Raw genomic sequence first — 13011 nt, forward strand, 5'->3', positions numbered from 1 at the left:
AAGACCTTCAAGAAACAACATATACTCTCAGTGGTCTGGTGGCTTTAGGAAACTCTGGGAGTTATCTGCTAGTTCTACAGAAATTATACAAACCAATGTTGGTCCTCAGTAAGATTATTAGTTGTATTGATCCTGTCCTAAAATTTATGCCATGCTAAATGCATTGATGGAAAAAGCAGGTTAACCAGTCTTTAAAGTGTTCTTGTCATTATAGAAAATGTTTGACTTGTTGCAGAGACATCAGAGAAGGCCAAAATCCAACAGAATCCACCGACAAAGAATGCCAATGTTTATTCAGCCAAGTGCCATACAACTTTTCGACCAGGGATGGTCTTTTTCAAGTATATCAAGCATATACTTGAAAAAGACCACCACTGGTCAAATGTATGGCACTTGGCTGAATAAACATTGGATTTCTTTCACCATGGATGCTGTTGGACTTTAGAGTTCTTTGATGTCATAGTTCACCCATGAGAACTCCCAACGTGCATCCTCCTGACCTTTTTAAATAGCTAGTAATCTACTGGTGCTGCTGGACTTCTTTCATTTAACTGTTGCAGAGACATGTAAAAAATATTAAATATTTTTTTTTTTATAATGACATGGACACTTAAAAAAATTGATAGTCTATTCTTGAACCATTGCTGACGTAATATCCATGGCCTATATACTATGTAGACAATATATTTTCAAGGCTGGGAAAGCTCTAGATAAGGCTAGGTTCACACTGCGTTTTCAGCATCCGTTTAACGCATCCGTTTTTTGAAAAAAACGCATAAAAAACGGATTGCAAAAAACGGATTCATTTGTGTGCATCCGTTTTTCCATTGACTTCCATTATAAAAAAAAACGGATCCGTTTTTTTTGACGGACCAAAACGGACAAAAAAACGTTGCTGACCCTATTTTTCTGGACGTTAAAAAAAACGGATCCGTTAAACAGATGCTGAAAACGCAGTGTGAACCTAGCCTAAGCAGTATACCTTTGCTGTAGCTAATTTAGATTGTTCTGATCAGTCATGCTTAGTCCTGACATCTGAGGGGGCCCAAAAGCTCCTCTGACACATAAGACTTCACAAATTTTGCATATTCACCTCTCCTTTAAAGCGTATTGTATATTTCACAATAATATATTATACAGTATATGAAAGGCAACCGCATTATAGTAAATAAATTTCGCTTTTAAATTTTCACCCATGAATAGAGTTGGTTCATAGCCAGCATGTCAGCTATGAGCAATAAAACCTAAATGTCACCATCTAATAAGAAGTTTATAGGGAACAAGCTTGTATTTAGATATTATTGCTGAGCATAACAAGATAACATTTGCTTTACTTATAGACGCTTCATTGGTTTAGCAAAGGACTCTGAAGGAAAACTACTGAAGGAAAAACAATGGTAAAAACTCTATGAGTAGGGACTTTTCAAAGCATCTTGTTGGCAGGGAAATGGTTAAAGAAAAAGTCTGTTTCCCGTAAGGCTTCTAGTTGGAAGTCCTATAGCCACTTCCGTGGGTCATAGAGCTCCTGGTGCACCTTCCTTCCTTGCTGCAACGCTGTGCTGTACGTGTATAGAACAAGGTTATACCAATAAAAGAAAATATGCGGCTAAAGAGGAATGCAGGAACAGGGCTTCAGATAGCATCTTGGTTGAGACTTGTCAGAAGACAACACCTGCATGATCATGTCTTCAAAGTACCCTGAGGACATGAAAACCAAACAACAATGTGCGTCTATATAGTCATAGTGTAGTATGCGGTAAGAGTTCTATGAACCCCTAGGCCACTGTTTAAGAAAAAAAAAACACACTGAAGTACTAGAAGGTTATGAATGGTATTTAGAGGAACGAATCAACTCTACAACTTATACATATGTAATTTACCAAAACAGCTGCTAATATGATTCACAGTACACATGATGGAGTGCCATGGATGGATGTGTGGCCTCTTGTCATGCCCAGTGTCGGACTGGCCCACTGCAGGACCGGAGGATCAGCTGACATGAACGATGTCGGCGGCAGCAGACCACTGCTATATGCTATGGCCCAGCTCGCTGCTGTCGCATGTAATAGCGGCGGCAGCGAGCGGGTAACAAGGAGTAAACGAGCGCTGACAGTGCTCGTTTGCTCCTCATAGTCGCCCCGTGGAATAAGGGCTTTACTGTCATTTCTCACTGGTTCTTTATTGGTGGGACCCCAGGATCATTTAGTCTGGTGGGCCCCAGTCCAACACTGGTCATGCCTGAAAGAGCTTTACATGAAGAGAATAAGTGGAGTGGCAAAGATTTTATGGAGAATATATTAGTGTGTTGAAATCTGGAAGGATGTCAACATTATTACATTTTCATTTAAATCAGTCAATGTCAAAAAAGAGACCATGAATTATGGGAACAGTCTGCGAGAGAGATAGTCATGGAGAGCAGTCTGTGTTAGAGGAGGGGGCATGGAGAGCAGTATGTGTGTTAGAGGAGGGGGCATGGATAGCAGTATGTGTGTTAGAGGAGGGGGCATGAATAGCAGTATGTGTGTTAGGGGAGGGGGTATGGATAGCAGTATGTGTGTTAGAGGAGGGGGAATGGAGAGCAGTATGTGTGTTAGAGGAGGGGGCATGGATAGCAGTATGTGTGTTAGAGGAGGTGGCATGGAGAGCAGTCTGTGTTAGAGGAGGGGGCATGGAGAGCAGTATGTGTGTTAGAGGAGGGGGCATGGATAGCAGTATGTGTGTTAGAGGAGGGGGCATGGATAGCAGTATGTGTGTTAGAGGAGGGGGCATGGAGAGCAGTATGTGTGTTAGAGGAGGGGGCATGGATAGCAGTATGTGTGTTAGGGGAGGGGGCATGGATAGCAGTATGTGTGTTAGAGGAGGGGGCATGGAGAGCAGTATGTGTGTTAGAGGAGGGGGCATGGATAGCAGTATGTGTGTTAGAGGAGGGGGCATGGATAGCAGTATGTGTGTTAGAGGAGGGGGCATGGATAGCAGTATGTGTGTTAGGGGAGGGGGCATGGATAGTAGTATGTGTGTTAGAGGAGGGGGAATGGATAGCAGTATGTGTGTTAGAGGAGGGGGCATGGAGAGCAGCACGTGTGTCAGAGGAGGGGGCATGGATAGCAGTATGTGTGTTAGAGGAGGGGGCATGGATAGCAGTATGTGTGTTAGAGGAGGGGGCATGGAGACCAGTCTCTAGCTACACCCGCTCCTTATGCTTTCTGGCTCTCCCAACACTCATTTTCTTCCCATATATTCTGTGTACTTAGCCGTCTGTAGCCAGAATCGCAGCCATTGTTTGGACAGTTTGTGATTTGAGAATTACTGGTGGAAACTGACAGCGCCACTCTGGGAACTTTACCAAATGCAATATTGATATATTTGTATCACATTATTTTTACATGATTCTGGACAAAATGCCAGAAAGAAGAACCCAACTCAGACAAATGTCTCCAAAATAAACGCTCCACATGTTTGCCTTCTATTGTCATTATATTATTCCCACAGGAAAGTGACAATAGATTTATTTGCTTAAATATAGTCCATGCAGATGTTTGTCATATTTTAGGATATTTTTATGCCAAAGCAAGTTTCCTATTTGTCAGTCAACAAGAGCTGCTTATATTATGTTCAAATTAGTATCATAACCTTTCCTGCTGGAAAACCCTGTAAATTTAAAGTGATTTCTTTTCACCCAAGACAATAATAGCTAGCTATGTCCGATCAATGGGAGTCAAACCACTGTGACCTGATGATCACATGAAAGAAGTGGCAGGACATGCGGTCGCTTATTACAATCAATGGCAATGCACTCTTAGGAACATGATGGAGCTGTTCAGTTGAATTGACACACAACTCTCTTGGCATTGTCTCAACTTTATTTTAGCAATCCGCACAGCTGTTGGGGTCCATCCTATAGCCTAGATATATGGCATTAATGTCTCTAGTGAGATAACCCCCTAAAGGGAAACTATCAGCACACGCACATGAAACTGCCTGCAGCGGCATAGCTCATATTTCAAGCACCGGTCTTCTTTTATATGTTTTTAAAAACTTTAATAAAAAAGAAATATATAAATCAGCCCATTAGGAGCACTGGGGGTGTTTCTTTGCCCCCGGTGCACCGTTCGGCCCACTACGGTGCTCGAGGTTTGCTCCTCAAATATCTATAGATCAACCTTTATGGAGGAGAAATGTGTAAAAAGTCAATGACAATGCCGCTTTCCACCCCCAGATTACAATAGACATATATATGCTGTCATGTGCTTTTGACCACGATCCCCATAAATTCCATCAAAATGACTTTGAAAGATGGAAGTTTCTATGACAAAGCTTTCCCATAGCAGAGGAAATTCCAGGCTTACAAGCAGGAAAACATGCAATGTGACTTCATCAAATAAATGTTTGCAGAATGTGAGTAATTGCCCACCAATATAAGTTATTGGCTATATCATGCTGTGAAATACATCATATGGCTGGCTATAAATGTACAATTCTTCCATCCACCCACAGATCCTGTTTGCTTTACAGCTTGTTATCTGTTGGTAAATGATTAATGCTCGGCTTGGTCTATACAGTAATCAGGAGTGGGGCCCACTTGCTGCAAGAGGTTAAGCTGTGCCGACTATTCTATAATACCAAGATCCGGGCCAATTATTCACAGAGATTTGAGCTGGTGCCAAAAGGAAATTGACTCATTTTTAGCCTCAGTCTAGTTCTGCAATGTAGATTTGTAGTATCTGGGTTTTCTAACCACTGTCTATTTTAGTCCGAAAATGTGATTAGTATTAATGAAACCACAGAGATTTGTCCCACAGTGGGGGGGGGGGGTTAAGTAAAAAGGAAAATGCTTGAATTTTACAGCGTTTTTCCTATACCTATGGTACAAAGTGGCAGAATGATCAGAGGGCTGTGGTTTCCTCTCTCTCTCCTGCCCTTCTCTTCTTCACCTCACCTCTTCCTTCCTCCCTCCATTCTTCTGATTGTATTCCCTTTCTTTTAGTATATTGTTATTGTTTGGCTGTCTGTGAGATTATATTTGTATCACCATGCAGTATTATCTCTACAATGTTGACCCCAGTTACTGTTCCATGTTCCAGTTTGTTCCATGTCTTGGGGCTATTTAATCCCCATTATCGTTGACATTCTCATCTATTTGATGTGTTAAAATATTTCATACCTTTCTTAAAACTGGTAAAATAAGAAAATTCAAAATACGCTGAACATGTTTGCTTTTCAAATTACCTACATAATATGTGGTTGACAGCCTAAGGCTCCATTCACATCTATACACCTTCAATAACCAGCCAACAGTTCTCTCTCCCGTGAGGGATAAGGTGCTGACAGACAGTTTTGGTACCTTCTTATCCCTCCAAGGACAAATGGGTTGAGCAGTGAAAATCCATTACACCTGACCCTTGTCTCCACCAAAATCATCTGTTAGGGGAGAGTCAGGTGGTCCCTATACACCTAATACTGTTGGCCAAACCCAGGGTTATCCAGAGTTAGGAAAAACACAGCTACTTTTTTGCAAAAACAGCACCACACTGTTTATAGGTTTTGTGTAGTTTTAAAATTCAGCTCAATTCATTTTAATTGAACTGAGCTAAAAAAAAAAAACACACCCACATTGAGGCCAAGGACAGTACTGTTTCTGGAAGAAAGTAGCCATGTTTTTGTAAGCCTGGATAACCCATTTAATGGTCTGAATGGGAATCTTTCTGGGAATGTTCTGCAATTATTCTTTCCCAACAAGAGTGTATGTGAACACACAATCCTTCTTGAATAATCAATCTTCCATCTGAATATTGCCCATAAATCAGTAAGTTGGACCCCCAACGATCAGCTTGTTATCCCTTATTCTACAGATAGGAGTTAACAAGCTGAAATGGAAAAACCTCTTTAAATCCAAGACAAAGTAGTACAGCATTCAACTCTATTTTGTCCTGTGAAATGCCAGAAACCATGATGGAAACCTAACAAACCCCATTCCAGTCAGTGGGGTCCACTGGGCACCATCAGTGTCCAGCATTCAGGGGATCCTACTTTTATTTTCATTGTTCTGCTTTTATGAGAGTAGAACAAGGGAAAACACGCCAGGTAAGGAGCTCATTTTCTAATACTCTGTTGGTACATTATGAGCTCATAAAGCAGGTCCCATGGTACCATTGGCCATCACTTTGGTGGCACTTTCCATGGTCAGGGGACCCATAGGGATTCTTTTTTTTACACTTGGCAAATAATTATGGATGTAGGGAAAACATTACTGAGTTAAAAAAACGTATGCCAAGTTACTACTGTCAACAGGCTAACAACAATTCTGATCTAGAATTACAAACCCCTAATCCTAATCCTAAATGGGTGGACGACAGCACTTGCTCTGTTTATCTATTGGCTGAGGTCACATAGGAAACCTTCACTTTCATTACTTTCCACAGCCTAGTGTCGACCTCAATGTGCCATTATAGTCACACCGCCATAATAACAAAAGACAGGCAACATTTTGAGTGTACTGTTGAAATTCTTCTTCAGGGACGATATGTTGTCTGCTTCAAGGAGGCAGGAGCCTCCAAACCACAAACATTTATACTGTGATGTTGTTATCTAAGAGATTTCATACAGACATAACACTGTATGTTATTAGAGTAGGCCCGCATATTATGCATACTGTACAAGCCACCATTTCCCGTAATCTTGTATACTGAGGTATGGCTTAGAGATCCTAAAGCTCAATATAAAATGCATACCAGGGTCCCTTCCCCAGCCGTCACATTGTGTGGCATCTTCATGTGTACTGGTTCTCCCCCCATTGACATCCTTGTTTTTTTGTGATGATTCTTGGGAAAGAGATACTGGGCAGCATGGTGGTCCAGTGGTTAGCACTGTAGCCTTGCAGCACTGGGGTCCTGGGTTCAAATCCCACCAAGGGCAAGATCTGCAAAGAGTTTGTGTGGGTTTCCTCCCACACCCAAAAACATACAGATAGGTGAAGCGCTGTGGAATCTGTGTGCGCTATACAAATAAACAATTATTATTATTATTCCCATGGCTGTAATCATCTAAGTGGAAAATAGTTATTATATGTGGAGCTTGTATTAGTTATAGTTTTCTATAAAATAAAAAAAAGAAGAAAAATAAAACTAGGGCAAAATAACTGAACAGACATCAGGGAAAGATTATAATCAGTATGGACTATTGTTTGTAGTATAGACACATACTAAATTCAGCAGAGTAGATAAAAGATTGTGGTGTAAAAGTTCAGCTTGGTCTTCCCCTACCTCCACTACATCCTTCCTCTACATCCTTTCCTCAAGGCAGCTGGGCATGGCCTCTCTATTACTTTCATCTACAATGCTAGGTCTCTGACACATAGATGTAGCCAGGAGCATTGTAAAGGTCCTAAAAGATCAGGGAGACAAGTCCCAAGACATATATTTTGACTCCCTCCAAAATGATCAATCTGTCAGAGGCCACATATTTAGGGCAACTTTAAGCAACAAATAATAGGTTTGACCGGCTTTAGCATAAGGTGCATTGGCACCTTAAGGGCCCTATTAGATGGAGAAATAATCTGCCAAATCAGGCCGATTTGGCAGAATATTGTTCTATGTAATAAAGAAAATGATAAGCCGATTAGCTGATCATCAGCTGGCTCTTGTCTTTCAGCAAATTTTAAAATTATCGGCCGCTGATCCACTGACCATGCGATACGTATAATAGTGATGCATTGCCAAAGGCTGATGACAGTATAAGGAAAATAATAAAGTTTATACTTACGTGTCCAGGCTCCTCTGGTGTCCTGCAGCCTTTACCTAGCGTTTCCTGCTCCCTGCAACCGCCTCTGACACTTCTGGCCCCATATCCGTACTGCTAGGCCACTCAGCCAAACGCTGGCTGCAAGGCTGTCCAGTCTCGGTCAGTGTTTGGCTTAGCGGCCTGTCAATGAAGAGAAGGGGCCAGAAGTGTCAGGGGCGGCGGCAGGGAGCACGAAATGTGGGGGAGTCTGGACACGTAAGTATAAACTTTATTAAAAAGGCTGCAGGACACTGGGGGAGCATGGGTAGGAATAAACTTTATTATTTTCTATGTGAAAGCAAGGGCTGCACATACATCGCTAATGTCCATGCAGCCCTTGCCACGCGATCATCAAACCATCTAATAGGCTCAATAAGCGAACACCAGTCCAAAAGATCGGCGCTCACTTACACTGCACATTGGGCCATGTAATATGACCCTAAGACTTGTCTCTGCTCTGTTTATGGTAGTATACCTCTACAAAGTAATGCAGCCACCTAATAATAGATTACAGTCTTACTGTATTGTCCAGTTAAAGCTAATAAATCAGAGATGACTTCTCTGATTGTAGATGTTCACCTGTTCTTCTCTATCCAGGCCCAGACCATGAATACTCCTTCCGGCCGACTGCTGACAAATGTTGTGCTTCACATTAATACTGCCTTCTTTTTTTGATCACACACAGTAATAATACCCCTTTATTTTACTCAATAGGCAATAGTGCCTCCTTGGTGCTCCCAAAATGTAATATTACCCCATTTGTACCTCAAAGTAATATCCCCCTTTGTGGGACACAAAGTAATAGTTCCACCATTGTACCATTGTGTGCCACCACCACTAAGCAGCTACTTATCACCTATCCACATGCAATTAATTATAATATTGGGATGAACCTTTAGGCTATGTTCACACTACGTAAAACTACGGCTGTTATTTTCAACGGCCGTTATTTTGGGGCCAAAACAACAGCTGTAGAATTCCGACCGTACGAGCTAGTTGTGAAACTACGGCCGTTGCTTAATTTTGATTCCTAGCATGTTTATAAAAGGGATGAAACAGGTCATTTACTTTAAATACTGCGCCCAGCCCGAGAAACCACTCTGAATTTTTTTTTTCACATCAAAATCAAGTTTTACGTTTGCGGTCGCATTGAAATCCACGGCCGTTGTTGCAGTATTACCGGCCGGAAAAAATAGACATGTTCATTTTTCACAGGGCCGTATAAACAACGGCCGTAATCTTATACGTAGTGTGAATTCAACGGCGGTAATTACATTGCATTGCAGTCATTATAGGGAACCTCAAAACAACGGCCGTAGTTTTGCGGCGCGGAACAGTTTTACGTAGTGTGAACATAGCCTTAAGGGGGAGATGAAAAGTTCTTCCAACAGTCTGTTGATGTCAGTAAATACTCCATTACCCTTATTACCCACCATAAAGTGCACATAGAGTAACATGTTTAAGGCCATAAACACAACAATAGTTCAGCTGATCCTACCAATAACTAGAGGGTAGAATCATATAATTGCTACAATCATGGCAGTGTTTCCAAATCAAAGTTTCCTGGAATGATAGGTTACATGTAGGGGGGAACTACAAAAGGAACTTCCAAGTAATGGAAAAATATTTCTTGTGTTGAAAATGGATCAGACCTGAGTTAATAGTATTCACTGTAGCAAGATATCACAATGACATTTGCAGCACTTAACAGCTACCACATGATAATTCAGTAATCCATTACTATTGGAATGATAATTGGGCTTATTAACATTTCTATGATATTGAGAAAATAGATTTGGCCAATCCATGTCTATTGTATAACTATGTCCTTTTAGGCCCTAGCAATTCACGATCTCAAAAGGCTGGACTATTAAGTGCAACCATTCTCTTAAATGAACATTCCTAAAATTCCTCCGACTTCCTTAAAATATGCTGCCCTTTTGTTTCAAAGTGCTAGCGTCTAGTTTAACCCTAGTCAGAGGTTTTCATGGTTTCCCAGGAATTCTCCTCTAAAAACAAATCCTGGAGAGTTGTACAGTTTTAGTTCAGTGTGTCAGAAGGTCAAAAGGGTCTGGATGGGAGATCTGCTTGTGTGACCACAACCATAATGTACATAGAGCTTTATTTCAGTCAACTAGATATAGTGAAAAACTCAGCTGTGTACACTCAGAAGCTGCTAGGTTAACCAAGCAATTTACAGCAATGTCATTTGTTTTGTTCATAAATGACTATAGTGTAGCACTGTGCACAATCTTTTTTGAATTTTGCGCCGGGTCAGGGCATTCCGATCCATCACCATAGCTCCTTAGGATCTTATAATTTTGAACTAATGAAAATGAACCAATGAAATATTTCGACCACTGGCCACATCTGCCATGATAAGATTGCTCTCCATTACTGACGTCAACAGACATGTTAACCAAAATCATCCCAAATGTTTTCACTTGGGTCAATGCAAAAATACAATTTTCCGTAGGGATACTATACAGGCTGAAGCAAAACATCACTGCATATATGGCAGCATCGGATAGGCCATTTGGCATTGAGAGAGTGTTGGGCCATTTAGCTATATGTCTAACCAACATATAAACAGACCTGAATCTATACACATAAGCATATAATGTATAATAGAGTATTATAATACATAGAATCACTGTCGTAATGTTATTTTAGTCCAGTAGGAGTCTCAATTCTGGCTTCCTTCCTGACTGTGGTGTGTTAGTCACTAACATCCAAGTATTTCTTGGCTGTCTTTTATGTATGGTCGCCTGGCAGTCTTTGCTGAATCTTCCAAATTCTTTTCTGGCACACTCACTGTTCTTTATTGCAGGCCTATATTCAGTTCTGTAGACTTATGGCTCTGTCTCATTGTCGTCTCTGCCTGTCTCTCTTGCCAGCCCTATACTTCTTGGCTGTCTCTGTCAGGGTATTGACAGTCTTTTATAGCCCATAGCAGTTCATGGGACATCTTCTAGCCAACATTTAAGAACCCTTTGCTTTTACGACACGCTATAGCTATTCATACATGATATATTTCTGGTAGAATAGCAAAACCTAGATAATGCTTGTATTGTTCTTGTGACGTGTGTGGTGCAGGAACAATCATGTCTTCCGATGATTGTAGTAGTTTCGAGGCTGTGGTGGAACATTGGTTATCATTAAGAACAGAAAATCTGTACACGTATATGGATTTCTATACCAATATAACATAGTGTACACCGACAGCTTGGGAATACAGCAAATCTTGGAACATGGTTGATGTCCTTCTCGTAGAATCCGCAACTATTCTAGCAGTCTGGGTGATTATAATACTCCATTATATAGCTATGGTTGGATGTATTAGCTTTACATACATTTTTTACTTCACTTTAATACTTTTACAGTTCCCTAGTGTTTTGCGACAATCTCAGACCTTCCACATATATCCGGACGCTTAGGGTCTATTCACTTTTACCTTTCGCTTGGTTGCAACAAAGCAAAGACAGAAGATAAAGGGTTAATGTCGGTACTTACCAAATAGTTCATTGTTTCTGTTGTTAGCGGATGCACTTGTAATCCAGCTGTTTAGTACCGATCTGCTATAATCCTGACCCAAGGTGGTTATTAATACCAGATCTGGACCCCACAGACTTTCTCTGCTCCCTCTTACTTTATACCTAGCATCTCACAGCAGAGGGACTGTCAGCCACCTTCTTTATGAATGGTGTATGCAATGTAGCAGGGCTGGATGTGACAGTATGTCCCTGTGTTTCTCTTCTGCTGCTGTCTGCTTGTCTATGGCAGTCGGTCAGTGTATTTGGCCACTGTTGGCGGTCATCTTTACTCTGCTGTATGGGGGGTAGATAGAATCCCAGGACCTTGGTGCTACTCACAGACACCCAGTGTGATCTGCCGGTATCCCTGTGTCCACAGCTGCAGATAGGATATTTCTGGCTTCCTTCCAGGCACTTCTTCTGTATTTCTGTCTGTCCTATTACCCCTGGATGTCTCTTGTTCCTCCAGGCTGTCTCGTTTTATGATTAGGAGGAGCTTCCAGCTCTTTGTGTCTCATGCAGTCTCCCTGTATTCCTGGCTGTCTCTCCAGCAGCCTCTTTCCCTGTCTCTTACACAGACTAAGAGGAGAGAGAGGAGGAGATTCCGGGGGAGAGGTAACATTATCCCATCAATGCCTCAGCCCAGACCCCTCTTTCCAGGAGCCGCTCTCATTGGCTGGCTCTGCTTTCTTATGCTAATGAGCACAAGGGGGAGGGTAGCAGTCTCTCTCCCTGGTAAAGGAGGTGTGAGACTGCCACAGTCTGGAGCTCCAAGGCATGGGATCTCTGACAGGATTATGACAGCATGGATGAATCAATGGAAGGAACATTGTAGGATTTTTGTCTTGGCCCTAAAGCAAAAAAAAATATGCGCTATATTCTTTCCTTATCCAGATGACTTTAAGGAAGGTTCCCATAATCCTCTGGGGGTGGCTCAGTTTTGGCTCTAGGTTTCAATAAAGTGCAGAAGACCAGTATGACTCCGCAGCCTCAAGTCTCCTTAAGTTGTTCCAGAGCCGGAGACAGTCTGCTGGCTTACATCCCACCAGCTTGGAGAAGATGCCAGGTGAGGAATAACTCACTGGCACAGAACCATCAACCATATGGAGAACTCTTTAGCGACGTTCCAGCCACAGGGCAACTTATAGCTAACCATAGACGTAACTTTTTTTTCCTGAAAATCATCCAGTTTTTTTTTGGTTTATCAGCACATTGTTAACCCTTTGAGGACCAGGCCCAAAATGACCCAGTGGACCGCGCAAATTTTGATCTTAGTGTTTCCGTTTTTCCCTCCTCCCCTTCTAAGAGCTCCAGCACTTTCAGTTTTTTATCTACAAGGCCATGTAAGGGCTTATTTGTTACAGGAATAGTTGTACTTTGTAATGGTGTCATTCATTTTACCATAACATGTATGATGGAATTCCAAATATATTATTTATGAAGATATAAATAGGTGAAATCGCAAAAAAGAATGCAATATGGTAACGTTTGGGGGGTTCCTGTGTCTACGTAATGCACTATATGGTAACAGCGACATGACACTATTATTCTATAGGTCAGTCCGAACACAACCATATGCAGGTTACACAGATTCTCTAATGTTATATATTTTTTTTTTTATGAAATCCTTTTTTTTGGCAATTAATTATAAATAAAATGGGCCTATTGTGATGCTTATAACGGTTTTATTTTTTCACCTACG

General features: G+C 41.4%; 1 protein-coding gene across 1 annotated transcript in view; it reads right to left on the reverse strand.

Annotated features, from left to right (window-relative positions):
* BCAR1 (BCAR1 scaffold protein, Cas family member) overlaps positions 1–11901 on the reverse strand; it is a 102017-nt gene extending 90116 nt beyond the window's left edge. The window contains exon 1 of the mRNA XM_069965917.1: positions 11290–11901. Coding sequence (XP_069822018.1) covers positions 11290–11301 — 12 coding nt within the window. The 5' untranslated portion in view covers positions 11302–11901. The remainder of the gene's footprint in view (positions 1–11289) is intronic.
* Positions 11902–13011: the final 1110 nt, after the last annotated feature.

The sequence above is a fragment of the Dendropsophus ebraccatus genome, chromosome 4 (assembly GCF_027789765.1).
Source record: "Dendropsophus ebraccatus isolate aDenEbr1 chromosome 4, aDenEbr1.pat, whole genome shotgun sequence".
NCBI lineage: Eukaryota > Metazoa > Chordata > Amphibia > Anura > Hylidae > Dendropsophus > Dendropsophus ebraccatus.